The 12,205-nt window shown below is 44.3% G+C and overlaps 1 protein-coding gene across 1 annotated transcript in view; it reads right to left on the bottom strand.

The window, feature by feature from the left end:
* Window positions 1–12,205, bottom strand: part of xab2 (XPA binding protein 2) — a 38,145-nt gene that overhangs the window by 21,384 nt on the left and 4,556 nt on the right. The window contains exons 5-10 of the mRNA XM_067973083.1: window positions 12,040–12,174; window positions 9,519–9,683; window positions 6,969–7,113; window positions 5,624–5,775; window positions 4,237–4,356; window positions 2,911–3,042 (exon numbers count right to left, since the gene is read on the bottom strand). Of these exons, the coding sequence (XP_067829184.1) occupies window positions 2,911–3,042; window positions 4,237–4,356; window positions 5,624–5,775; window positions 6,969–7,113; window positions 9,519–9,683; window positions 12,040–12,174 (849 nt within the window). The remainder of the gene's footprint in view (window positions 1–2,910; window positions 3,043–4,236; window positions 4,357–5,623; window positions 5,776–6,968; window positions 7,114–9,518; window positions 9,684–12,039; window positions 12,175–12,205) is intronic.

Below are 12,205 nucleotides of genomic sequence, written 5' to 3'. Positions count from 1 at the left end.
TTAGGAGAGAACAGAGTAGTAGAGTCTTTAAAATTATTAAGGGTTTGATGGGGTAGATGTAGAGAAGATGTTTCCACTTGTGGGGGAGTCCAAAACTAGGGGTCATAAATAAAAGATAGTCACTAATAAATCCAATGAGGAATACAGAAGAAACTTCTTTACCCAGAGAGTGGTGAGAATGTGGAACTCCCTAACACAAGGACTAGTTGAGGCAAATAGCATAGTTGCATTTTAGGGGAAGCTGGATAAACACCTGAGGGAGAAACGAATAGAAGGATATGCTGATAGGGTGAGATGAAGTAGAGTAGGAGGAGGCTCGTGTGGAGCATAAACACCAGCATAGACCAGTTGGGCTGAAAGGCCCCTTTCTGTGCTGTAAATTCTATGTAATTAGTTTTAAATTGCTCTAGTAAAGAGCTGGCACAGATGCAATGGGCCAAACTGCTGTAAAAATACAAAAGACATGCATTTAAAGCAGCTCTCACCAGGTCCCAAAGCGCTTTACAGCCAATTAAGTATTTTTGAACTGCAGCTACTATTGTAATGTAGGAAAACATCTTTGGTTTATTTGCTTCACAATCCAAGAGCTGCAGATTTAGGGGCCAGGGCTGCTCGACACTGAGCTTATTCAGCTCGTGGCAGGGCCCAGCAGGTGGAGCACTTCATTCACTGCAGCAGGAGATTTTGAGCAGAACAGGTTCTGCCTCTCTCTGCTCTGTTATTTGTAAACAATTTTACAACACCAAGTTATAGTCCAGCAATTTAAAATAAAATTGCTGGACTATAACTTGGTGTTGTAAAATTGTTTACAATTGTCAACCCTAGTCCATCACCGGCATCTCCACATCATGCTCTGTTATAGGCACAGAGTGGCAATAATATCAGGAATTCAGGCCTGGGGTGCTCCCATGCTCTGCCTCAAACAGGTAACATGCACAGCTCACAATCTGGCAGTAAAAATATAAAAGCTGATCCTTGAAACAGGTTTTGTAGAAAAGCAGAGGTGATTCAGGAAGTTAATGGCACCTAAAGAAAATGTGTGATTTTGCAAGTTAAGAGACTTGTTCACAAAAGTATAATTCTGTAATATTCCTTATGGGCATTAGAGACCAACCATTTTTACATTTCAGCTGAAACAACAACTTGCATTTATATAGCGCCTTTAACGTAGTAAAACTTCCCAAGGCACCTCACAGGAGCGTTATCAAACAAAATTTGACACCGAGCCACATAAGGAGATATTAGGACCAAGATGTAGGTTTTAGGAGGGTCTTAAAGGGGGGTGGGGGGGGGGGGGAGAGAGAGAGAGAGTGAGAGAGAGAAAGAGAGAGAAAGAGTGAGAGAGAGAGGCAGAGAGGTCTAGAGAGGGAATTCCAGAGCTAGTAGGCTGAAGGCGTGGCCGCCAATAGTGGAGTGATAAAAATCGAGGAGACTCAAGAAGCCAGAATTGGAGGAGCACAGAGATCGCGGAGAGTTGTAGGGCTGGAGGTGGTTACAGACATAGGGAGGGGCGAGATCATGGGTGGATTTGGAAAAAAGGAAAACAAGAATTTTAATATCGATGCGTCGCTGGACCAGGAGCCAATGTAGGTCAGCGAGCAGGGGGTGATGGGTGAACGGGACTTGGCGCAAGTTAGGATACAGGCAGTAGAGTTTTGAGCTCAAAGTTTACAGAGGGTGCAGGGCTGGAGGCTGGCCAGGAAATCTTCATATTGCATATAAGAACAAGCAATCGGTGCAGTGAAATATTTCAAGGGGCAGTAACTCCGATTAGCCCAGGAGTGACACAGACCAAGTCCACTTTCAGAGTCTTCTGTTCAACCACTTGTACTCGCCTATTCTCTAATTATACCGCATCATATTTTGTTAATAAAAAAAGACTTGAAATTTGACTGAAAGGCAGACTTTGGTTAGCAGTATTAGGGACTTGTGTACTTCAATTGACTTGTGGGAGGCAAAATATCCCGAAAGGTTATAAAACCACATGGTGAACAATCAGCAGCAGGAAAATAGGCCAAAGAGCCAAAGGGCCATTTCCTCAGAGGGGAGCAACACTTCCAGCAAGTTCCACATTGCCACCTGGTGGCTCAACTGTGTAACTGCAGCACTGTCCTAATAATAAACTGAAGCAAGGACTGAGGGGGGAGGGGAGACAGAGCATCCATTATCCAAAATCAAATCTAACCAGGGTCGCCAATGTCCAGTTTTGGACCAGGCAGTCTTACTTTGGACTGAAAATTTCTGAAGTGTAAACCAGAGACCATAATAATTCCACGATCCGCGCTCCTAACACACAAGGGGGGCGACATGATCTGGAATGCGCTGCCTGAAAGGGTGGTGGAGGCAGATTCAATCGTGGCTTTCAAAAGGGAATTGGATAAGAAAAAAAATTTGCAGGGCTACGGGGAAAGGACAGGGGAGTGGGACTAGCTGGACTGCTCTTGCAGAGAGCCGGCACGGACTCGACGGGCCAAATGGCCTCCTTTTGTACTGTAACCATTCTACGATTCTATGAAAAGAAGCCCAGGTACGAGACAGGGCTACACAGAAGCCCAGAACCTCCGACCAGCGTGACTCTTCGCAGGGATATCCCTCAAAAGTCTGCTCTTTTGAAAAATCCACTTTTCTGCTAACCTCTGTGTCTTGCGATGTGGAGGCATTAGTTGCCGAGCTTAGTAAAATTTCCAAATCATTCTCATCGAAGGCAAAACAAGTAAACCACGATCCTGTCTCCTACCCTTACACTGCCCGCGATTTCCCATGGGAAAGGTGGCAAACCTAAATGCGAGTGTGCGCCCATCCCTCCCAATAAACAATACATTCACTAAGACATAGTATTTAGAGGCAAAATTAGGTGCGTATTTGAAAATAATCTTGGGATAAGAATTAGCGGGACACTCGACGACATACCCGCAGCAATCGAAGTGCCTCGTCGTAGTTTTCGTGCCTTAACTCCATTTCCCCATATTCACACCAAACACCGGCAAGGTCGTCAACATGCTTGAAATTTACTTTTGTGGCTTTTTCAAAGATAGTCCGAGCCTGAAACAAAAGCAGACGTTGCACGTTTAGGAAAATTTCATGTCGCTTAAAAAAAAGACTGGCGGCAGCAGCCCCAAATGCCGAGGTAAAAGTACCTTCATCATGCGGGTGTAGCACTACGTCATATAAGCTAGGAGGGCCCGGAGTCTGTCCTTGTGCTGTGTTAGCTGTTTGTTTTAATTGGCCTTAGCACACGGGGCTAGAAGGAAAAAAAGTTAAGAGTTCATACTTCTGACTGCTATCTGGTGATGAGTGAGTGCGCGAGAGTGAGTGAGTGAGTGAGTGAGCGAGCGTGCGAGGAGAGTGAGCGAGCGTGCGAGGAGAGTGAGCGAGCGTGCGAGGAGAGTGAGCGAGCGTGCGAGTGAGTGAGCGAGCAAGTGAGCGAGTGAGTGAGCGAGCAAGTGAGTGAGCGAGCAAGTGAGCGAGTGAGTGAGCGAGCGAGCGAGTGTGTGTGTTTGAATGTAAGGTAAGGGCAGAATTGGGTTTGGCTGCACCCTCAATGGTCTAACCAACACTCACTGGCCAGGCTCAGAAAGCTGCTGGTACTCATCGAAACATATACCAGAAGAGTACAGCACCTTCAGGAGACAAGGGGAGAAATCTGGAAAGCTAGTGCCAAATACTGTGAAAGATTTTAGAATCCTCTGCACACAACAAAATTCCAGTGTGTCCCCTACACCTACTTAAAAACAGACTGGGACACTCAGATTTTGTCACAGGTGAGCACATCTGAATCTCTTTAAAACCACTACCACATTCCCCCATCCATCTTTTAAATGTCTGTGCTCATTCTAAGGATATTAGTGCTGGTGAGCATCAAGCACTCCCAAGTCAGGTAAAGCTCCCTCTACTCTGCCCCAATAAAGGGTCTCAGCTCCAAACCTCAGAAATGTATCCCCTGCTGCACCAGTCTGACATTTTCTTCCATTTCCCATACCAGTCATCTGAGGCCTCTGAGTGAGACTGCCAATTAGTGCTTAATTAGGGGCAGTTTTGTTGTGTGGACCCATGCCCATTAGGAACTGCATTGAGACCCATTTCACACAGGACTCCTACAGCCAACAGCAAGAGGAGACGTTCATTCCATCGGTTTCAGTCGGATTTGGACCCTTGTCCCAGTGGGTCAGTATCTAACGCATTGTGCCATCCTGTTCCTCTAAAGCTTTGTTAAAATACAACAAAGGTCCAACTTACATCCTGAATTTGACTATTTTCTTCGTAAAACTTTGCAAATGAAACCCAGAGTGAATGTGGTTTTCCAGTAGCTTTCAATGGGTCCACTGTCTGCACAGCTTCTGTGTAAGTGTTTATGATCTGTAACATAGAAAAACAAGGATCACATAAGCTACAATTAATCCCAAAAGCTTCATTTCCCACCCTTTTTAAAAAAAACAAAGGAGTCTGATTAGATGTGGTAATTAGATGTGTTTTGGAATCCTAAAGGACTGTGTCACAACCGACATGGTGCTCCCAACATCAGCTGTATCGGAGGAAGTGTAGCATGAAAGCTGTAGGAAAGGGGGCGGGGGGGGTGGGAGAGAGTGTGTCTGCGATGCCACCTGTGATCCTCCTGGCAGTTGGCCACTAAGTGAGATCGACAGACGTTTTGAGCAGATCGCCAGCCTTCCCTCATGATTATATTATAGTTGCCGACCATCTGCCTTTCACATGGACACTTAGCTTTTTGCAGATCCCCCATTCATTGAGGGGGAACCTGGAAAACAGCCATGGACATGGAGGATCACGGGGAGACTTCAGCAACTGGCTGCTTACCTCTCATGCAAATGGGAGCTGGAAATGTTTGGCAACTATATGTTTGCATGTGTGTGTATTTACTTCTGTAAAGAAGCCTTCGTGAAGAATAAAAACAGTTCTAGCTCAAAGGACAGTGTATTGTAACATCAATCAGAGCAGAAAAATCACATTACATCACTATTAATGTAAGTGCATTGTATCCTTAGTTTATTCTTCTATCTTTTTAAATCAACTTAGCCATGCACCTTTTTAACCTGAACAATTTCTGCCTTTTATTGAAACCCAGTGCAATCTGTATCTACTAGATAACTTTTGTTAAACCGAGTAACCTAGGTGAAGGGCCAAGACCCATTGTGGAGGATATCGCCAAGGTAGAAAAGGCAAGATAAATTAGGCAGTGACGCCAAGTTTAAGTGGCTGTACATTACAGGTGGGAGGGAAAAAAACAGACAGGTACGAAGTTTCAGCATTGAGAACCTGGGAAGGAATGAGTTAGCACAGAGGAAGGTGTCAGACTTAATTCGTCAGAGTGAGGAAGAAGGAACAGCTGGTAGTAGGGGTTAGTAAAATAGGTCATTTTCGTCCTCGCCTAGTTTCACAAGTTGAATCTAAGACATCAGCCTATTGACAACTTGGAAGTAACATAAATTTGGTATTAAATTGAAGGCGTATTATGGGCATGCACCTACCTATCCAGCATTTTTAACAGGTACTGTTTTTCATGCAACAGAGTTTAAGAAGTTTATCATTAATGACTTATGTTGTGGGGTTTACTTTAAAGGGGTAATGTGGGAAGTCTGATGACTCGGAGGTCAGCGTTCCTCACCTCTCGCGGTTTTCCTTCGTACAGTTTGACGCGCTTATGCCACTCGTGCACATTGTGTGGATTCTGACGAAGTAGCACGCTGTTCAAAAGGAGGGGACGTCTCGTTATCAGCTGCTCAAACCTAGCCAGCCGCAGCTCCAGGTCGATATCGTCTGTTAAAAACAACCGGTCCAGTTAGGCGTAAACGTGAATTTGAGGACCTAGTGCAGACCTCAGCATACACATCAGCTTCAATGAGTACCCCCATAATGAAAGATATCCCACAGCAGGGGACAGCAGATTATGTAGATGCCGATAAATTTGCAACTTCTGCAAGAAGTGTGAATGGTCTTTTGCCACTCAGCTGTATGCTGGGAAAGCCCTGGGTGTGATTTTACACCCGTGTGAATAATAATTCAGAGCAAACATAATTAAAAATTTACAGCAATTTAGTGACAAGAGATAAAGGAATCTCTCCTTTGCTCCCATTAAATAATAAATGAGACATACAGGAAAGTCATTGTGGCATAAATATTTTATTTAGAAGAGTCACTTTTGTGCCAAAATCTCAAGACTGATACTAGAATGGTACCAGGAATGAAAGACTTGTGTTATGTGGAGAGATTGGAGAAGCTGGGGTCATTCCCCTCAGAACAGAGAAGATTAAAGGGAGATTTGACAGTGGCGTTCAAAATCATGAAGGGATTTGATAGAGTAAATAAGGAAAATCTGTTTCCAGTGGCAGAAGGCTCGGTAACCTGAGGACACAGGTTTAAGGTAATTGGCAAAAGAACCAGTGGCAACTTGAGGAAAAAATGTTTTATGCAGAGAGTTGTTACGATCTGGAATGCGCTGCCTGAAAGGGCGGTGGAAGCAGATTCAATAGTAACTTTCAAAAGGGAATTGAATAAATACTTGAAGGGGGAAAACTTGCAGGGCTATGGGGAAAGAGCAGGGGAGTGGGACTAATTGGATAGCTCTTTCAAAGAGCTGGCACAGGCATGATGGGCCGAATGGCCTCTTTCTGTGCTGTACGATTCTAATTGGCCTCAGTGCCCTGGATTATAAAACGGGAATAATAAAATCAGCTAGGGTTTTTGCTGCTGATTGCTGTTCAATGACACTTGCTTGAAAGTGTATGTATATGGACATCAAGTGTGGACAGGACCAGTGCTGGCTGTGATATTCCCCCACTACCTGCCGACACTCATTGTCTGGGCTCCTAGCTGAAGCCAGGCCAAATTAGTGAGAGATCAAAAGCTTGCTGGAGTCTGTGGAACGCTAACCCAGTCAGTGTCTTTGTGAGAGCAAAGGGGGAAAATAATTTTAAAAATAAGAAAAATATACAAAGTAAAACTAACTTTACCTTCCTCATTTTGCCCCATTTCTGCAGTTGTTTCCATCTTCGCTGCAATCATACTCTCTTCAAACTGCGCGTAACTATCAAACACCTGTGTGAAATCTCGGACCGTCATCACTGTCTGAATCGCCTCTTCATAGACGTCTCTGGCCTACAAAGGGAATAGAAGCAGTTCTTTTGTTTCTGCATTGAAAATCAGAAAGGCGCAAAGCAGCAGGGTTAAGCTAAAGGAAAGGGTATATAGCGTGTAGCTAGGATTACGGTGAAGGAATGGGTATATAGTGTGTAGCCAGGATTAAGGTGAAGGAATGGGAACGTGTACACCCAGGATTAAGGTGAAGGAATGTGTGTGTGTGTGTGTGTGTGTGTGTGTGTGTGTGTGTGTGTGTGTGGACCAAGGAATCTATAAATACTCTTAACTATTCATCCTGCCTCGATTTTGAAAACACAGCAACAAGTACAGAGATAATCCTCTGACAACATGGCCACCCCATTTTTGGACGGATATAAAAATGGAAACGGTGCAGCACAGATTTACTCGAATGTTACTAGAAATGAAGGGCTACAATGGTATGAAAAAGAGACTTGAGAAGTTAGGACTTTTTTTCACTAAAGATGAGAAGCTTACAGGATGATCTAACTGAGCTGTTCAAGATTGTGAAGGATTATGATGAGGTAAATAGTGATTGATTGTTTCCAGTGGCTGGTGAAATGGTAACGAGAGAGGAAAACATTTAACAGTCATAAAAAGAATGAATGGGGAAACTGGAATAAAGATCTTTAAACAGAGGTGGGTTAGAATGTGGAATTCTCTGCCACAAACTATCATTGAGGCAGAGTCCATATTCTTTTAAAAGTGAATTATCTAACTGCTTGTAAAAGGGGAGTATTATAAAGGGCATGGGAAGTGAGCAAGAGAGTGGAATAAGATTGGAGGAAAACACTGGCACTAACCTGATGGGCTGAATGGCCTATTTCTCTGCTGTAACATTCTATAAAACAGAAGCAAACAAAGTGCATCTCCACTCAGTACCTCCCCACACGCTGAGATGGGGGAACTCAGTCATATGGAAGAATTGGCTAACTGCTTGAAAAAGAGGAGTGTAAAGGATATGGGAAGGCTGAGGGGTGACCTGATAGAGGTCTTTAAAATTAACCCGTGTCCCTCCACTCAGTGGTCCCACATGACAATGTCATGTGCTGCGTCAGTTCTCTCGTTAGCATCCTGTCAAAATATTAAATTCTGATTAGTCCTATTTTATACATTGTTTGAACAGCATGCAGTGTCCAGAAAACCGTGAGAAGAATAACTGTACCCAACAATGTGAAGGATCATTAATCTATAACCGTGCACAAAGGAACAGTATAACCTGGGACTCGGGCCACTGATCCACCTCCTGACCGCACTAAAGACAATGGGTACTCTCTCCAAGCACTTGCATTTCACACCTGTTGCATCATAACTCCAACGGAGCAAAGCCAAGTTTAAAACTATCAGGAAAGACTGAACAGGCTGGGGCTCTATTCTCTAGAAAAAAGAGAAGGCTGAGGGGTGACCTAATAAAATTATGAAAAGGTTTGATAGGGTAGACGGAGAGATGGTGTTTCCACTTGTGGGGGAGAACAAAACTAGAGGTCAAAAATGTAAAGATGATCACTAATAAATCCAATAAGGAATTCAGGAGAAACTTGTTTTTAACCTGGAGAGTGGTTAGAATATGGAACTCGCTGCGACATGGAGTAGTTGAGGTAAAAGATCAGCCATGATCTTACTGAATGGCGGAGCAGGCTTGAGGGGCCGTATGGCCTACTCCTGCTCCTATTTCTTATGTTCAAGCTAATAGCATCGATGCATTTAAGGGGAAGCTAGATAAACACACGAGGAAGAAAAAGAATAGGTTATGCTGATAGGGTTAGATGGAGGGGTGGGAGGAGGCTCACGTGAAGCATAAACATTGGCATGGACCAGTTGGGCTGAATGGCCTGTTCCTGTTGTTACAATCCTTCGGGACACAGAGGGATCCCGAACCACCGTTAACACCACTCAGGTCAATGACGTAGATTGGAAAATTCAAAACAAAGTTGTTCTAAGCGGATTCACAGGGCATTCACAAGTGGGATATGTGAGTGTACCATTGGAAGCCGGTGTGGGAGACATACTGTAAATTCTATGTAAAAGGTTCATTACAGCATAATTTTGAACTTTTAAATGGGAGCGAGATAACACTCCTAACTCCAGAATTTAACCAACGGGGTAACTTGGGCCAACCAGCTTTGCATCACACTCTATAGTTACCTGCCTGTTTGCTATTGTGTAAATAGCCCTTCAAATGTGTTTCCTCATGATTGTAAAAACTGGCCAGGATCCAGCAACACAACACTCATTAGCTAAATAAAAATTACATTAAAAAAACTCAAAACAGAAAAGATTAAAAAGGGGCAACAAAATGAAATAATTAGTTTTTAATTGCACATTTTTGGTGAGAATGGGTCTATGGACTTGTTAAATTTTTTTTTGTATTCTGTGTAATTCATCGATCAACTCTCAGCCTGTACCTTTTCAAAATGGCCGCTTCGAATGTAGTAGTCAGCTAACGAACACCAGAGCTTCCCCAGCTGGTCAGTGAAGCGAGTCAGGCCTCCCCGGATAATGGCTCCAACATTCAGAGATTTCACTTTGTCTGGGTTTGTAGAAATGAGATGGCAGAGTTCGTGCCACAGCTGTGGAAGAACAAAAATATTATTATTTTTTTTGCTTTGCTCTTAAATACAGGAATTTAAGACATCCCTTGCACCCTCACCCGAAATGGTACTCTTCATAATCTGCTGGTCACAAGGCTACCAATGGAGAGAGAGGCCCAATTTGGTGACTGTTCGAAATGTGAGAGTCACTCGTCTGTCTTTTCATTGAAATGCGACTAATTACAAGATTAAAAAGTGCATGGAGTATAACCGCAGGATTCAATCTGGAATGAACTGCTTTCCCCGAACCCTAGAGCACGCTGGGCTTTCTGCCAATACTCCCGATATACCGATCAGCCTTCCGCTGTGTACCATACATTCTTGTACCGTTATGAGAAGTATACAAACATTCGATTCAACGTTACTTTCCGATAATAGTAAAATAAAAATGATAACTAGAGCTGATTCAAAGCAACAAGCCACGGAAATGTCAATTCCACAATGGGACCCGTCAACTGATGGAAGGAAAGGCGGAACAGAACTTGGAGGGAAAAAAAACGAAGGAAACAGAAGTGTCATGATGGCTTTTTGGGTACGTTTAAAAGCTTCCAGTTTCAATTTCTCATTGGTGCAAGGTTAGCTGATTTCGCCATTGGTGGGTTGAGGGGTGATTGGGTTGTCACCCTGGGCTCCATTATTGATAGTTATACAGTGAACCCTACTGGAAAGTACACAAGTGGACATGAGGCGAGAACATGATCAGGCTCAGCTCTGAATCCACACCCCCTTCCCCCATGGTTGAATAGCCACCCAAAATGTAATGCCTCAACTCACCCACGACAAATGGCTACTTACTTGGATCAGGTACTGAAGGACCGCTGGGGCCTAAGGAACTGGTATGATTCAGCGCCTTTAGAAGAGGGGGTGAAAACTTAATCAAAGTGCTGGGGCCATGCAGTGTTAATAACCTGCATGATTTGCCATAATGGAAACCATGCCCTCCCTCCCCCAGAAAATGGAAAATGGCAGATAATGACGAAACACCAAATTTTGGACATATTCCTACAGTACCCTAGGCACAGGAACAAAGAGGGTATAATACAAACCACAAAAGAAACACCTAGTTTCAATTTCTGCAGGCAGAGAGGAGGCAAGTCAGAGTGGTTTTGTGTAAAACTATCAGATGACTTGCATTTATATAGTGCCTTTCATGTCCTAAGGATGCTCCCAAGCAATTCACAGCCAATGAATTACTTCTAAAGTGTAGTCAGTCTCGTTATGTAGGCAAATGCAGCAGCCAGTTTGAGCAAAACAAGGTCCCACAAACAGCAAACTAGACAAAACGACCAACCAATCTGGCTTTTGGGTAATGTTAGTTGAGGAATAAATGTTGGCCAGGACACTGGGGGGAACTTCCCTCTGCTCTCTGAAAGGTGTCATGGGAAATTTTACAGCTACCTGAACAGGCAGTCAGGATCTCAGTTTAAGGTCTCACCTGAAAGACGGCACCTCTAACAGTGCAGCACTCCCTCAGTATTGCACTGAAGTGCCAGCCTAGATTACATGGTCACGTACTGGAGCAGGACTTGAACCCACAGCTTTCGGACTGGGGGCAGTTCTACAACTGAGCCAAACTGACACTTTGAGGAAGAGAGCGTGGAATGAGCATGTGGGGGGTGGGGGGGAAGAGAGAGGGGAGTATGACTGGAGAACGTCACCCAGAGAGGGTTTACCAAGGCCACAGATGGAGTTGAAAATGAAGATCAAAATGAAGATCTTGGAGTCGACTTGTTGGGGCAAAGGGAACCAGCTGGAGTCAAGCACAGATGGGGGCTGTGGAGTTCGGAATAAGATATGTGCTCAAGGCGAGGGATATTAGCACTGGGAAATTTTAAGCATCAAGCACTACCAGGTAAGGTATAAAAGGGGTTAAATGCAAAAATAAAGTTTCCTCCGCTCTGCCCCAACTTCAGACAACGAACATCCATTACACACTAACATTTTCAACTGTGTGCGGCCTGAGTAACGATTGCTCAGTTAGGCGCAGTCTTGTGCTGTCAAGAACTTACTTCACACAGAATACAGAAGGTGGAAGAAGCATCACAGTCGAGCCCTATCTTGCCTCGCACATGCACTTTCCAGCCGGGATCACCGAACAGCAACCAGGACCAGGATCTTGGCAAATATTCTCCCCCTCCCTTGTGCCATTCTTAGCCGGTGCCCGATTTGGAGGCAGCTGTGAATTCCCATTTTAACATCACTACAGCAAACCGCTTTCTCGGTATGCCCAGCACTAAAAAGGAGTGAGGACGCAGATTTTTCTGTTACGGTGCCATGCGCTTCTGGCTCTGCTCCACCCGTGCGTGAAAAGGGATCAAACACCCACTGGACTTACTTGATAGTTTGATTTCCCTTCTTTTGAGACAAAGGCCTCGTCGTTCACAATGGCAGCGAGCCGGACAGCAGCCTCGTCCAGCCGATCGATTGAGTGGAGATACTCAATGTATTCTTCGCCGTTTTCAGGGGACAGCTGTGAATATTAAAGGATTTGGAATAATACA

Source organism: Heptranchias perlo, chromosome 37 (assembly GCF_035084215.1).
Source record: "Heptranchias perlo isolate sHepPer1 chromosome 37, sHepPer1.hap1, whole genome shotgun sequence".
In the NCBI taxonomy this organism is placed as follows: domain Eukaryota; kingdom Metazoa; phylum Chordata; class Chondrichthyes; order Hexanchiformes; family Hexanchidae; genus Heptranchias; species Heptranchias perlo.
Note: the sequence above shows the minus strand (reverse complement) of the source record. Positions and strands in the feature narration are given on the sequence as shown.